The sequence below is a fragment of the Rhea pennata genome, chromosome 2 (genome assembly GCF_028389875.1).
Source record: "Rhea pennata isolate bPtePen1 chromosome 2, bPtePen1.pri, whole genome shotgun sequence".
NCBI classification, from domain to species: domain Eukaryota; kingdom Metazoa; phylum Chordata; class Aves; order Rheiformes; family Rheidae; genus Rhea; species Rhea pennata.
In genome coordinates, this window is record NC_084664.1 from 5,809,706 (window position 1) to 5,823,627 (window position 13,922).

General features: G+C 41.2%; 1 protein-coding gene across 1 annotated transcript in view; it reads left to right on the plus strand.

Moving 5' to 3' along the window:
- Window positions 1-5,893: 5,893 nt before the first annotated feature.
- Window positions 5,894-13,922, plus strand: part of DLEC1 (DLEC1 cilia and flagella associated protein) — a 39,107-nt gene continuing 31,078 nt past the window's right edge. Inside the window, exons 1-10 of the mRNA XM_062570854.1 lie at window positions 5,894-5,926; window positions 7,042-7,182; window positions 8,880-9,036; window positions 9,528-9,638; window positions 10,130-10,317; window positions 10,577-10,797; window positions 11,029-11,110; window positions 11,537-11,624; window positions 12,464-12,637; window positions 13,430-13,566. Of these exons, the coding sequence (XP_062426838.1) occupies window positions 5,894-5,926; window positions 7,042-7,182; window positions 8,880-9,036; window positions 9,528-9,638; window positions 10,130-10,317; window positions 10,577-10,797; window positions 11,029-11,110; window positions 11,537-11,624; window positions 12,464-12,637; window positions 13,430-13,566 (1,332 nt within the window). The remainder of the gene's footprint in view (window positions 5,927-7,041; window positions 7,183-8,879; window positions 9,037-9,527; window positions 9,639-10,129; window positions 10,318-10,576; window positions 10,798-11,028; window positions 11,111-11,536; window positions 11,625-12,463; window positions 12,638-13,429; window positions 13,567-13,922) is intronic.

A 13,922-nucleotide genomic window follows, 5' to 3' on the forward strand; every position in this document is an offset into this window, starting at 1 on the left:
GCCATTTCCTTGCCATTTCCACTGTTAGGGCCAGTATGCAGTAGCCATGAACCCTGGAGGTGCTCCTCCTTGTCTGGAGGACCGCAGTCACGGACTGCTCTCCAGTCCCACCAGAGGGGTGGCCTATGTCCTCCCCTTGCTGCAGGCAAGTTTTCAGTTTTCAGGGAGATGAAAATAACTCAATGCTAAAGGAGAGTTAAAAAGCAGCTCTACTGAGGTTCATCCGAGAAACTTCCTTTTTTCTTGGCTTGACAACTCCATAAACTTAATTCCCAGTGTTCTCAAGTGGCTGCTTCTAAGGGTCTACAGAGAGCAGTACTAGAGTTTATGCTAAACATAACCTGCTTGAATCCGGGCTGGTCAGGATCACCATCTGCTTCAAACACATTTTGTTCATGCTCTTGTTATAGCAAAACCAAGAGCTGGGGCCAAACCTAGATGCAAAATCCTAAATGTAGGCGTGTTTGGGTTTACAGTAGCTCCCTTCTGTTATGAAGAAAGGCTTTTTTCTCCTTCTGAAGTAGGCAGCAGTTCCTCACGTGTCTGGCGTCAGACCTTGGCTCCTTGCTTTCCACCACACAGGAGGTGTATAAAGGTTCTTTTCCACCTTCTACTCCAGAATTTCAGATCTAGACCCATTCTCTACCAGGGCAGGGCTGTGCTCAGCACCACTTCATATTACAGTCATCAAGAGCACAGACAATGAGGGAGGAAAAATTTGCATTTTTCCCTTTAACTAGTCCTCCAACACACAAAGCAATGGAACAGAGGAACAGCTACAAACACATTGTGCCTGAAGGTTTGCTAGCAGGTGGCTGAGACAGCAACCAAAACTTATCAGGTAAAGGTAAGAAAAATGATGCTGAATTTCTTATGAAAAAGATTTCAAGACAAATAGGGAGGGCTATGTAAAAAGTAGTGAGGCACTGGGACAGCAAGAGACAGGTTCCTGTTTTCTGACAGCTATGATTTGGCTGAATGAGTCTGGCCAAATAAGTCACAAGGGGTGAAAGTCAAGTGAGTGCTCTCAGAGAGGTGATCCCAAGGGTAGAGAGCAAAATAGAAGGAACACACCTGAAGTTTCTTCTCTTTGAGGGTTTCTTTGCATCTGTAGAAATCCTGCCTGATGGGTAAGGAAAAGGAGAACCTCCAAAAGAAACTGAACCCAGAAGGAACTGAAGGAAAGAGAGAACCAAATGAAAAAATCTATCAGTCTTAATACTGCAAATTACCCCTTGAAAATTTCTGTCCTGCCAGGCTGGATTGCTGCCAGGACACAAATTAGCTCATTCAAGGCTAGTCCATGTGTGTCTACACAATCCTGGAATTTGCAGTATAGGCACACAGTAAAGACACATCCCTAGTGATGTCCCTGAAGAGCTGAAGAACAATATTATGCATCAGTTAAATCTTGTTGTTACTGCAGAATCTTTAAGAGCTGACGTGATGATATCTGTGGTCTACCATGTAGATGATGTGCCAAAAAACTGACTCATTTACCAAAAATAGCACTGAGAAATGTCCTTATGTTAAAAAAAAAAAAAAAAAAAAAAAAAAAAAAAAAAAAGACAAGGGAAAGACTAACCTTTTTCTTTAATCTGGAGAAGAAAGGCATGTCATGATGCAGATGCCAGATATGGGATTGTGAATTTAACCAGAAGTTGGTTTCCTTGTTAGCTTTCATAGATTCCTTAAAAAAAAATCAGTGGGGCCCAAGGTACTCATGGAGCCCAGAATGAAAACCACTAATTTTAACAAAATGCACATTACTCTTTGGATGAAATGGTGAAATGCAATAGCTTGTGACAAAAGGAGGTCAGACTGTATGGTCCAATAATCCTCACTGACTCCAGGGATATTTGAACGTGTCTGTGGACCTGGACCATGAGCCCCTTGTTCTGCCCTGTCTGAAAGTCCCAGTATCACACCAGGACGGCACACTCCAGCTAGATCCCTCAGAGAGGCGTAGTCCATTTCCAGCCTAATTAGAGTGATGTATCTGCCCAAACACTGTTGGAAAGGAATGAGTGACTCCTTTGTGTATGCATTTTCCACATGCTCTCCTACATGTTGGGTGTGTCTGGTTTGTATAATCCCATGTGACTTGAAAGAAATTACAATATGAGGATTTTAGCAGACAAATAGCAATACCAACTTAGATGTTTCAGTGAGGAACAGACTTGCAGATACAGGAGAGATGTGGGAAACAGAAGTTTAAAGAAGGGTGAAAAATAGAAGCAAACAAAAGGACTGACTCCTATAAGAACACACAATAACACCACAGATGATGTTAAAAGAGGAAATAATGAGGAATATCCATGTAGAACTGCAAGTTATTTCTATGTGTCTCAGAACTGGAAATGATCTAAGTCAAGCAAGGCAAGTTCTCTAAGAAGAAGATAGCCTTTATTAAACTAATTAGTGTATCTGAAAAGAAATCCAGCTTTGGTAGGGCAAGGAAGTACTGCAATGTGAGACACCAGTTTTGAGAAGCTGAGCTGTTTGGCATTTGAAACTAAAAAAACCCAAAAGATCATTTTTCTGGTTGCTATGTCTGAAAGTTTTACTGGGTTTTAAAGTCAGACTGTAAATGCTGTTTTTATTTCATTTTCACAACACACATGGTGACACATGAAGGAGACCTGCATTCAGATAATACTTGTTTGACCACATTTGGCTCTGAAGTACGTAGGGTGAAAAACATTGTTTCACCAGTGTGGAGAATAAACATCCTTTACCCAATACACATACAAGAGAATATGCTAGATGGAGACTAAAATATTTTTAGCTTCTCAGTTATCTGATCCGAGACTTAATATAGTATTTGTTTTTAAAGGTTTTCCTGGACACACGGAAATCTTAATATGACCATTGGAGGGCAGCAACGTCAAAGTGAATTGTATCTCCAAAATTCTCACATGAACCGTGCTATGAACACCCAGACCCAAGCAGGAAGCTATTATTTCTGCTATCCCAATGGGAATATGCGAAACAGTGCAATTCTTCCCCAGCAAAGGACAGTACCTTACTCTCCTGCGTCTAAAAAATGCCACATGAAGCCTACTTATATTTGGGAGATATAAATAGATCAATACCAAATGAATCCATAGTGTTGCACTAACATAATGGGGATATTTCTTTCAGCAGAATTAACTTTATTTTTTTATTTTTAAGAGAGTCCTAAGTTTTTTAATTTCAAACAAATCTTTACAATATCATGTGAGTGTCACCACTTTAGTAAGTCCTCCCTCTGCAAGGGAAGGACTAGTAGAGGTTTTGGGATTGCTATGAAGATAAATGCATGAATTTTTCTGTAAAATGCTTTATTCAGTGAAAGGATGTTATAATTAGTCCGTTGTTATTTATACATTTAATGATTACATGTTGACAATGATTTAGGATTCTAATTAGTCAAACACAGTTGTCCTTTGCTTTAAAAATGTGTAAGGAGATATACTGGCTGACTTACAAGCTTGCATCGTAACATCCAGTTATACTTGAAAATATGAGCAAGATAAATAAAACTAATTTAAAATCTGAATTCTTGTACAAAAGTGTAATAGGTAGATCTACTTTGCAATATGGCTTTGTACACATCATCTCTTACACAGTTCTTTAGCTCCTTGATTGTATTTGAATCACATTATAGATATATATTTTGCTACTTATTACTACTGTCAGTTTTGCAAAGCTAACAAGCAGAAAGAACAAGCCAGGCTTGCCATATGCATAATGTCATTTGGTGCTTGGATGCCTGAACAATTCACTCACCATGACTACAAGGTGATTTCATAGAATCATAGAATCGGTAAGGTTGGAAGGGACCTCTGGAGATCACCTAGTCCAGCCTCCGCACTCAGCAGGGTCACCTAGAGCATGTTAGACAGGATTGCATCCAGGCGGGCCTTGAAGATCTCCACAGAAGGAGACTCCATAACCTCTCTGGGCAACCTGTGCCAGTGCTCTGTCACTCTCACAGGGAAGAAATTCCCCCTCACGGTCAGGCAGAACTTCCTGTGGTTCAGCTTTTGCCCATTGCCTCTTGTCCTGTTGCATGGGACAACTGAAAAGAGTTTGTCCCTGTCCCCTTGACACTCTCCCTTCAGGAACTTCCCCACATTGATAAGATCCCCCCTCAGTCTTCTCCTCCCCAGGCTGAAGAGGCCCAGCTCTCACAGCCGTTCCTCATAGGGCAGGTGCTCCAACCCTCTGATCATCTTTGTAGCCCTGCGCTGGACTCTCTCCAGTAGCTCCATGTCTCTCTTGTACTGGGGAGCCCAGAAGTGGACACAGGACTCGAGATGAGGCCTCCTCAGGGCTGGTTAGAGGAGCAGGATAACCTCCCTCGACCTGCTGGCAACACTCTTCTAATGCACCCCAGGAGACCATTGGTCTTCCTGGCCTCAAGGGCACATTGCTGGCTCATGGTCAACTTGTCATCCACTAGCACTCCCAGGTCCTTCTCTGCAGAGCTGCTCTCCAGCAGGTCGGCCCCCAGCTTGTACTGGTGCCTATGGCTATTTCTCTCTAGGTGCGGGACTCTGCACTTGCCCTTGTTGAACCTCAGGAGGTTCCTCTCCGCCCAACTCTCCAGCCTGATTTGGTTAGGTTACAAAGAGAGGGACTTTTTAATAACACATTACTACAAGTAAAGGTATGTTTTCGGATAACAGTAGATTTTTTCACAGTGCAGGTAGTACAACGATGTTTGTGTGTGGACCACCTGGGGAGTTTGAACAAAATAAATATTGAAAAGCAATATGGCCCTGGCACAGCACAGAAACACCTTTTAAGAATGGAATAACCTGGACTGTAGCAGAACGAATGACTCTTCTAAAGAGAAGGAGTAACTGTAGACGTAGATTTCCTCTGTGTCTACGTTAGCAAGGAGCATGGTGCAATAGCAGCAGATCAGCAGAGCAAAAGGTCGGTGTGGAGGAGACAATGTCCACGCTATGTGCATTTTGGGATGTTTTACTTTAGATTACCTTTAGCCAGGTCTTGCAGACTGAATATGCTTTAGCAGATGGAGCATACGAGATGAAATCTTGGAGCTCTTTCAGGTCAGCTTCCTCCTGGAGCTACACGGTGTGCTCTGAGACAGCTCCACGCTGCGCACAAAAGCATGGGAAGTGGGGCCGTCAGGAGAGTCACTCCTGACCTGAATCAACACATCAGCATTACCTGGAACCTTATGCACCACATAGAGGGGAAATAGAAGGCAAAAATTTCTGGTAGGTGTCATAGATGGCAGTTAGATAAAGTAGCTACACTTGGACAAGCTATGCCTACAACTCTAGGCTAAACTTCTCTTTGGTTGTTTATTTTTTTTTTTTTTTTTTAACCATTTCCTATATGCTTGAGTCTCCATTCAGCCTTTGGAAGTTAAATATATTAGAATGGTAATGAAGAAGATGAAATATATGCAAATTGTTCTTAACTTTTCCAGTGTTTATATGGAAATGTGAGTATTTGAATTGCATTAAACAGCTGTACGATGGGAATAGTGGTATCTATTTTTTAAAGTTAAGTGAGTTCATGGTGAGAAAAATTTACTTATAAAATTATAAATAAATAAATAAATTAGTTAGTTAAAATAAATAAATAAAAGGAGGCCGGCTGGAGGAAAACAAGCGGTAGGCCGGGCGGCGGCGAAGGCGGGCGCCGTCTCTGAGGCGAGCGTCGCCCTCGGCGGCCGTTGTTAGCAACCGGCGGCGGCGGCGGTGGCTGGGGGGGACGGGGCCGGCGCGGGCGTCCGCCTGCCCCGCCGCGCGTGGAGGGCGCCGCGGGCCCCGGCGGGCGGCGGGGAGAGGCGGCGGCGGCGGGCCGGGCCGAGCCGGGCCAGGCCGGGCCAGGCCAGGCCGGGCGGGGGGAGCCCGGCGGGCACCTCGCCATGGCGCAGCGCGGCCTGCGCCCCGGGACGCAGGTAACGCGCCGCGGCGGGGCCCCGCGGGCGGGCAGGCGCGGACACACAGACACGCGGACACGCGGACGCTCACCCTGCACATCCTTACACCCCCACACACGCTGCACACCCTTTTACACGCGCACACGGCCCTGCACATCCTTACACGCACGCACACACACACCCTGCAAATCCTTGCACACAGACGCGCACACGCTGCCTGCACATCCTTACACACCTGTGCACACACACACAGGAAATCCTTACACACACACACACACACTGCAAATCCTTACATACAGCTATCCCTACATACACCCTGTACATCCTTACACACACACACACACATGCCCTGCACATCCTTACGCACACACCCTGCAGATCCTTACACACAGACACACACACACTGCAAATCCTTACACATACACATGCACACACCCTGAAAATCCTCACGCACACAGACCCTGCACATCCTTACACACGTGCACACCCACTCACAATCCCTGCACATCCCTACACGCACACACACACACACACACACAAATAACCCAGGGTACCCCCACACACGGCTGCCCACAGCCCATCACTCTCACACACGCGCTCCCTGCGCATCCCCGCACCCCCGGCCTGCGGCACACGCGCACCCTGTGTGCGCACCGAAAGCCGTGCGTGCGGTCCAGCACGCGTGCACCCAGCCGGCACAGCCACGCCGGCCTGCGTGCACACCTGCGTGCACGGCCCAACGGGCATGCACGTGCACGCTTATCCTGCGTGCGTGCAGCCTCACCTCTGTGCTCACACTTGCATGCTGTGCACTGCCCGAGCTACCTGTGGTGCTTCAAGCTCTTCCCCTAGGCTGGGAAACATCCTGTTCTCGCCCTTAGAAGATATGGGCGATCGACCCAAGTGTAGATAGATGCTGGCATTTAGCGCCAGCTGCCACCTACCTGCCGAGTTTCCTCACCCCAGATGCAGATTTCTTCACAATTATAGAGGTAAATTTAAAAGTTCTGCAGAACTGGATAATTATTTAATCATCCTAGCATGTTTTATATAGGAGCCTATGTCTCACCCTAGGATTTTCTTCGTTCCTATCTCTATGTTTAAGCATTAATAGCCTCGTTTTCTTTCCTCAGGACATTTCTCACTTGTTAATTAGCACTTTTAAGGACCTGTATACTGGAGATGTTATAGGGGTGGACATGGAGACAAACTTGATCAAGTCCCGCGGAGGAGATGATGTTTATCATGAGACTTTTACGGAGGAGCTGCAGAAGGTACAAGTCAAAACCAAGTCAGAGTTCAGAGCTCTGTTTGCGTTTACTACACATGCACGTTCATTGCTAATTTACAATTTCTAAATCTTTAGGGGGAAAAGAGTGGGTTCCCCCCCCCCCCAGAACTGACATTTTAATGGATAGTCTTTTAGGTACAGAAACTTACTTGAGTACGTTTTCCCACAAGATCTTTCCTATAAATTTGTAGTCTTTGCGTGATTCTTCTAACTACACATACCATTCTTTGTCCTGGAAGCTTTCTCAGACACAAAGTAAAACCAATCACCCTTCAAATGCCTATTCTACTACCTGCTGGCAACTTAATCCCTCTGAATAATTGCAAGTCAGTGTATGAGACTTCCTATCTTGCAATAACGTATTCTCATGTGTTGTATTTTGAAAGCAGATGCTGCAAAGATACTTAAATACAGTTTTCCCACCTTAGTGGTGCACTGTGATACATAATTCATTAGTATTTTTAAAGCTATCTGGAAATTTTGGATGAAAACATGATGGATGAAATGCCAAATACTTGTATTAATCATACTGCTCTGGTAGCTGTTGTCAGTGTGAGAGTGGAGGCTGTTGTTTGGATAATTTGAGCAACATCTTTTGTTTTCCCTGTTGCGTCATACTTTCTCAAAGGTTATCATACCTGAAAAAGCTGAAGTTTTATATTTCTTCTGAGTCATTTGTCAATATATCAGTGGACACAGGATGTTCTGAGTAATGAAATGTGAATACTATCTCCCAAATTGATTGCTTGGATAAGATTCATCTCAACTGACAGTACATGTCTCTAGTGCATACATTACAGCTGAACTAGCCACCCAAAGCTCTCTGTATCATCACAGAAGCAAAACAGGCCCTTTTTAGGGCATGATTCATCTGATCCATTTTAGATATCTGCTTTGGCATGGGGTGGAGTCCTGTCCTAGATTCTATTGACAGTGGAGAGATCCCAGAACAAGCAGGACAGGAGGAAGCATATGATTTTAGCTGAGATGCATCTTGCCCTTTCTATTAAGAAATTTTTCGGCCATAAGATTAAACCATGTTACGTAAAAGTTCTGCAAAAAGCTCAATGATAGCCTACAGAAGTTCTGAGAACAATGTCTGTGATTTTCACTTGACGTTGCTCCTGCCCATCTCTGTGCCTCCGCTAAATTCTCTCTTTAACTTGGATTGATACGTCTTTGAGGCGGGATCTTCTTTTGGAGTTGTGCTTGTGAATCATCAAGCACGCTGGGCAGAACAATCTAAAATATGAAAGGAGAAGTAAAGTATCACTACTGGGATATTTTGAAGTTTTAGAACCCATCCTAATGTGTAGGAGGGAACATTCATCTTAAATGTAATCCTATACTTCCAGGCAAATTATGGTGCATTAACCATTGTCCCACAGAAGGTAAAAGACAGACCTTTCTCTTGTTCTGAGAGGCTCATCTCATCTTTCATACATTTCTCGTGTTGCATACGAAAGTTGGTTAGTGCTTTTTACCCAGCATAAGTTAAACGACAGAAGTGAAAGTGTTTTAGCATGCCATTTTATTCTTGTAAACTAATGATATTTTACCAGGTACTCTCTATTTGCTTCTCAAAGGCAAATAGAAAACATTTATCTATAAGGAGATATTTAATAATTTGTGACAGCTCAAAGTGTAGTTATTTCCCTACATTCACCATGTCTACGACAGCTTCTTGCTGAATATAATTGCCGGCTGACAGAAGCTGACATAGTAGAAGAGAACATCATTCATGCACAGGAGCGAGCAATAGCTGAAGAGGAAAGGGCCCTAAATGTGCTGAAGGCAGATGCTGGAGAAGATTTCCACAAAATAGGATTGCCACCAGGTAAGGATTCTGGAAATATTATCTCCTCCCAGTACACGTTAATGGTACCTGGAGGGCAAGTCAGTGTTCGTCTAACAGCAGGACTGACACTGACCTCACTGAGCTTTTAGTTTGGCCTTATATCGGTAGAGCAAATCTGAGGGATTTTGTGCAGAGAATCAAGACGAGTAATATCCACTTAACATGGTAAGAAATTAATTGGCCTGATTTCTCCCAATGTATTAAACTTGCCATTAATGGCTTGCTACCTTAACTTTACCGCAAGCATATATACATTGCTATATAGCAGTGACTAACAAAGATTAAGTGTTTCTCCAATGGCTGCAGAAAGTAGGAAATGGTTAAAAAAAGAAAGCACCAAAAAGTTTAGCCTGCAATTATAGATGTATAACTATATATCTCTAGTTAGTATATAGTATTGATGAAGATCAGAGTATCTTAAGGGGCTAGGGTTTCAGTTTTGTTTTGTTTTGTTTCTTTTCCTGTTGCAGTGGCATCCTCTTTCAGGTGGATTGTGGATAATGAACTGCTCAGAAAATATCATTTTGCCTGCCCTGAAGATTATATCACTGACAGATTGCCTGTTACTAGGGCACCAAAAGGTAACTTTCAAAGCAGAGAATAATTTTGAATTCTAATGCTCTAAGAACATTAGAAGCATTGGAGAAAGTGGTGGATCTGAGTATGCTGCTGTAGTTTTTTTGTTGAAGCAGAACAAACTCTAGTATTATAAGCATAAAATCTCATTAAAAGGATATTGTCAAAATAAAACTGGAAAATTAAAAATTCTTCTTCTCTGGAATTAACAGCTTGTTGGATTTAAATTTATGAAGTCCCACTCACTTGAAAGATTAATACAACTTTCTGAGATTAATGTAACTTTCTGTGTATATAGCTAATTTAATTAGTATTTACAAAAGCTTTATTAAAACATTTTGCATCATTTGTGCAAAATAAATTATAAATATCAGTGAAATTCTAGAGGATTTACAGTGTGTTTTTTACCATCAAAAAGACTGAAGTCACATACCTGTGCTTAGAGTAAGTGTAATTAATTTTTTCTTATAGAATTACATTTTTCTTTGAACTACAGGAAAATCAGAACCTGGCTATGTCAAAGAGACATTTAGTTTTAAACAGCACATTTCTTCAGAGGACCAGATGCCTGCAGAGATCACACATCTCCGTAGAAAACCTGGTAGTCTGCCAGATGTATCCTTATCCACATTGACACTGCCTTCAACTCCAGAGACTAACTACCAAACTAAAAAGATAAAGAAGGTATATTTTACAGATTTACTGGGGATAGTCTGTCAGAACTGTAGGACCTATTGCTATTCCTATAGCAGAGGATGGGTCTCAGTGTATTGTCAGTTTGGCTCCAGTGTTTATTTTCTTCGATCTGATAAGAAAATAGAAATATAGTATTTTATATGAATTTTCAATGCTGCATAGCTATTTATTATGTATAGATACTTTCTTCATCAACCTCAAAGTTGCTGTGTTTGATTTTGCACCATGGTTTCTTTGTTTTTCAAAGAAGTCTGATGCCTCACAGAAGCTAGCCTGGAAAGACAGTAAGTGTGGAGCAGACAGAGAAAGAGAACGTGCTTACATTGCCAGACTTAAGGAGAGACACAATTTCCTGAAGAATCCCCGCTTTTTCCCACTAAATGCTCTTCATGGAGGCAAATCTCTTGTCATTTCCCAGAAAAAAGTGGACCAAATCATAGCCAGAAGAAAAGCAGAGGATAAGAAAGGGTATGCAATGTATGTAGTTTCTTGATTCTAAGTTGGAGCCTACAAAGAGCTGCACTTTAGAATTACCGTATACAGGTATTTTGAGCTATATGTCTGTGTATAGTTTTTCAGGAAACAAGATATACCACTAATATTTTGTTTTTGCTAAAGGATTCATTTTGCAGTTTCTTATTTTATCAGTATTTAAAGAACTATGCAGTAAGTGGCAATAATGTGTCTTTTTTCTTTCAGTGATACCTCATTTGTTCCTGTGTTTCTTGCTAATCCACCTACTGTTTTGTTTTCTGATTTTGAAGTTGGTCAGGTTTATGAGGTAAGAACTTCTTTGTAGAGAGTTAATTCTGCCACAGAGAAGCATTATTTCTCACCATAATCTGTGTATTTCACCCAAACTTTTTACCTTCTGTAGCTTAGTGGAAGTCTTAGTTTCCTTTTCATATTGATTTAATGGCTCTTCAGCTTCCTTCAAGATACTCTTTCATACTTTCCACTGACAGTCTAACCAGTGAAGACTGAAAGGGACACTTTTCAACCTCTGCTTAATTTCAGTAGTATTTATTTTACCCTTTATCAAATAAGCTGAGAGAAATTACTATTTGCTCACTTCTGTGCTATTCCTCATATTAAGGCCTGTTGTAATGATAAATTAACTGCTACTGGCAGAGCACTAGGGTATTGCAAACACTGTAATGAGTGATGATAAGTATGATATGGTATTATATTTTCTTTTTAAATGAAGATGACAATAGAGCTACAGAACATCACTTCAACATGCCACCATGTAAGAATTATCCCTCCTTCTACTTCGGCATTTGCCATTGGGCCAGGTAAGGGGTTTTTTTACTACCTTTAAGATGTTAATACATAAGAAATCTTATTTATGTGCTTGAACATAGATTTTTTTGGAGACTTTATGTTTGGTTCTGCTACCTACAATGCTATGGGTGGTACCATAATCTCATTCAGTTCTTTGGAAACTGGAGATTACGTTATGTCTCTAGAACCACTCACATGCAACTCATAGGCTGATTCAAGTGTTCCAGTGAAGAATTCAAGAAGACTAATTAACACTGAAATATTTGAAGTCAGATTGAAATTCATCCATGGAATATCTAAACTGAGTGTTACTTGAAATTCATTTAGGAACAAGCTTAGTGTCCATTGAAATCAGTAGGGGCAAAGGGCAAGAAATAACACACACAAACTGCATGAAGGAAGATGAGGTTAAATGGAAGGTAAGACACGTATCTTTCCTACAGTAGGAGAGCCAGGCACTGGAATAGACTGCAAAAGGAGACTGTGGAATCTCAGTCAAAATATACTGGAGGAGTTTTTGGAACAAGCTATACATACACATGTAAACCTTGTTGTCCATGGTAAAGGAATATTATGCAACTTCTCCAGATTTCTCCCCATTCTGTCTCCTGTAATTATAACAAAAAACATATTTCAGACAACAAGTCCTTCTTTTAAGTTCAGTAGAAAGTGTGCAAATACACAGATTATACCGGCAGGCCTTTTATGGTCATCTGTTTTTATCAGCCTGACTTAGGCAATACATGTGGAGAGTTTATTATACATCTCTTTCCAGAGGGAGTTGTGATCATCAATACATATACCAACTTTGGAGGGTTTAATTTTGAATTTCCTTTGTTTTTTTCCCAAGGAAAATTTCCAGGAAAGGGAGGAATGATTGCTCCTGGGATGACATGCCAGTATACAATCCAATTTATTCCTGAATATCTAGCAGATCATGAAGATTGTATATCAGTGGAGACTCAAGCATCAGAACCTCTTCTAATACCAATTCAAGCTAAAAGATCACCTCCAGTGCTAACATGTCAGTAATGTTCAATTCTATATGTTTCTCTTAAGTTTAATGGATTTGATTTTTTAATTAGACTGTTCCAATTTTATAGTGCAACACAAAAGTGGAGAAACTTGGCAGTGCATTTGCTACATTTTTATATTTATTTCATTTTTGTTCATAATATATTAATTAGCTGACAATTTTTTCTTCAATTATTTGTGCCTGCCACACTGACCTCTTTTTTTTTCACTACAAGAGGAATGATCAGGAGCCACTTTTTTGGGTGTGTATCCTGTCATTTCCTAAACTACTAGTTGTAAGTACTAATCCTACATACTAAGTAACTACTATTTAGTTATAAATATTTGATGTGATTGATTAATATTAATCGAATATTACATTATGTATCGTTATGACATATCTACAAAGTTCACCTATCAGATAGCTACAACAACCTCATCTACAACAACCTTATCTGCAACAACAAGGATTATCTGGCATAAACTTGCTTTCATTTTTCATAACTTTAGCATTCCTGTAACACTGAACTTTTTTTTGCAAAATCATCTTTCTTATTGTCATTGATCAGTGGAGTCCTTAAGTGGGAAGTGCCATTTAAATTTAAGATGAATGTAGCAAGATACAACTCATAATGTTTATTTTTCAAATGAAAAAAATAAATGTGGCTTTTTATAATTGTAGTACCTAGCTGTATTCATATGCAGCAATATCTTCCTTTAAAGAACTATAGAACTAATTAGCATTGCCAGCTGCTAGCCTTCACTGTCTATGTAGTCTGATTTTCTGTGTTATTCATTGCAGTGCCTCATATTATAGACTGTGGTTTCTGCCTTGTTGGAGGAATAAAAGTAACACAGATTTTGTGCAGAAATGAGGGATTTAGCACTGGCAGGTTCTGCATAATGCCAAAAAAAGCCTGGCCATCTCCTAATTTCAGGGTGAGTGATTAGAAAAGAATACTTGATACGGTATTGGTGCCCTGAAACTTGAAGACCTTGTGTGCTAGTCATGGTACATGTACTTCTGTGCTGTCACATTCCCTTTAGGATTCCCATTTATCCTCAAGCTCCATCTCCCCGGCCATCCATACTTCCTACTTGCACTCTGGCTTGCCTCTGAATGGAGTTATCTGGCTCAGTGGCAAGGTAAACTCAAGTACAATTTAGGGGGAAAAGGACAGCTGAATTTTAACCTTACTCATACAAGAAATAGATATGCAATCAGTTCTAGCAGTGTTTTAGCAATTTTGCTCCCCCTCCCTGCCAAAGATTTCTCTTACTGGCTTTGCTGCATT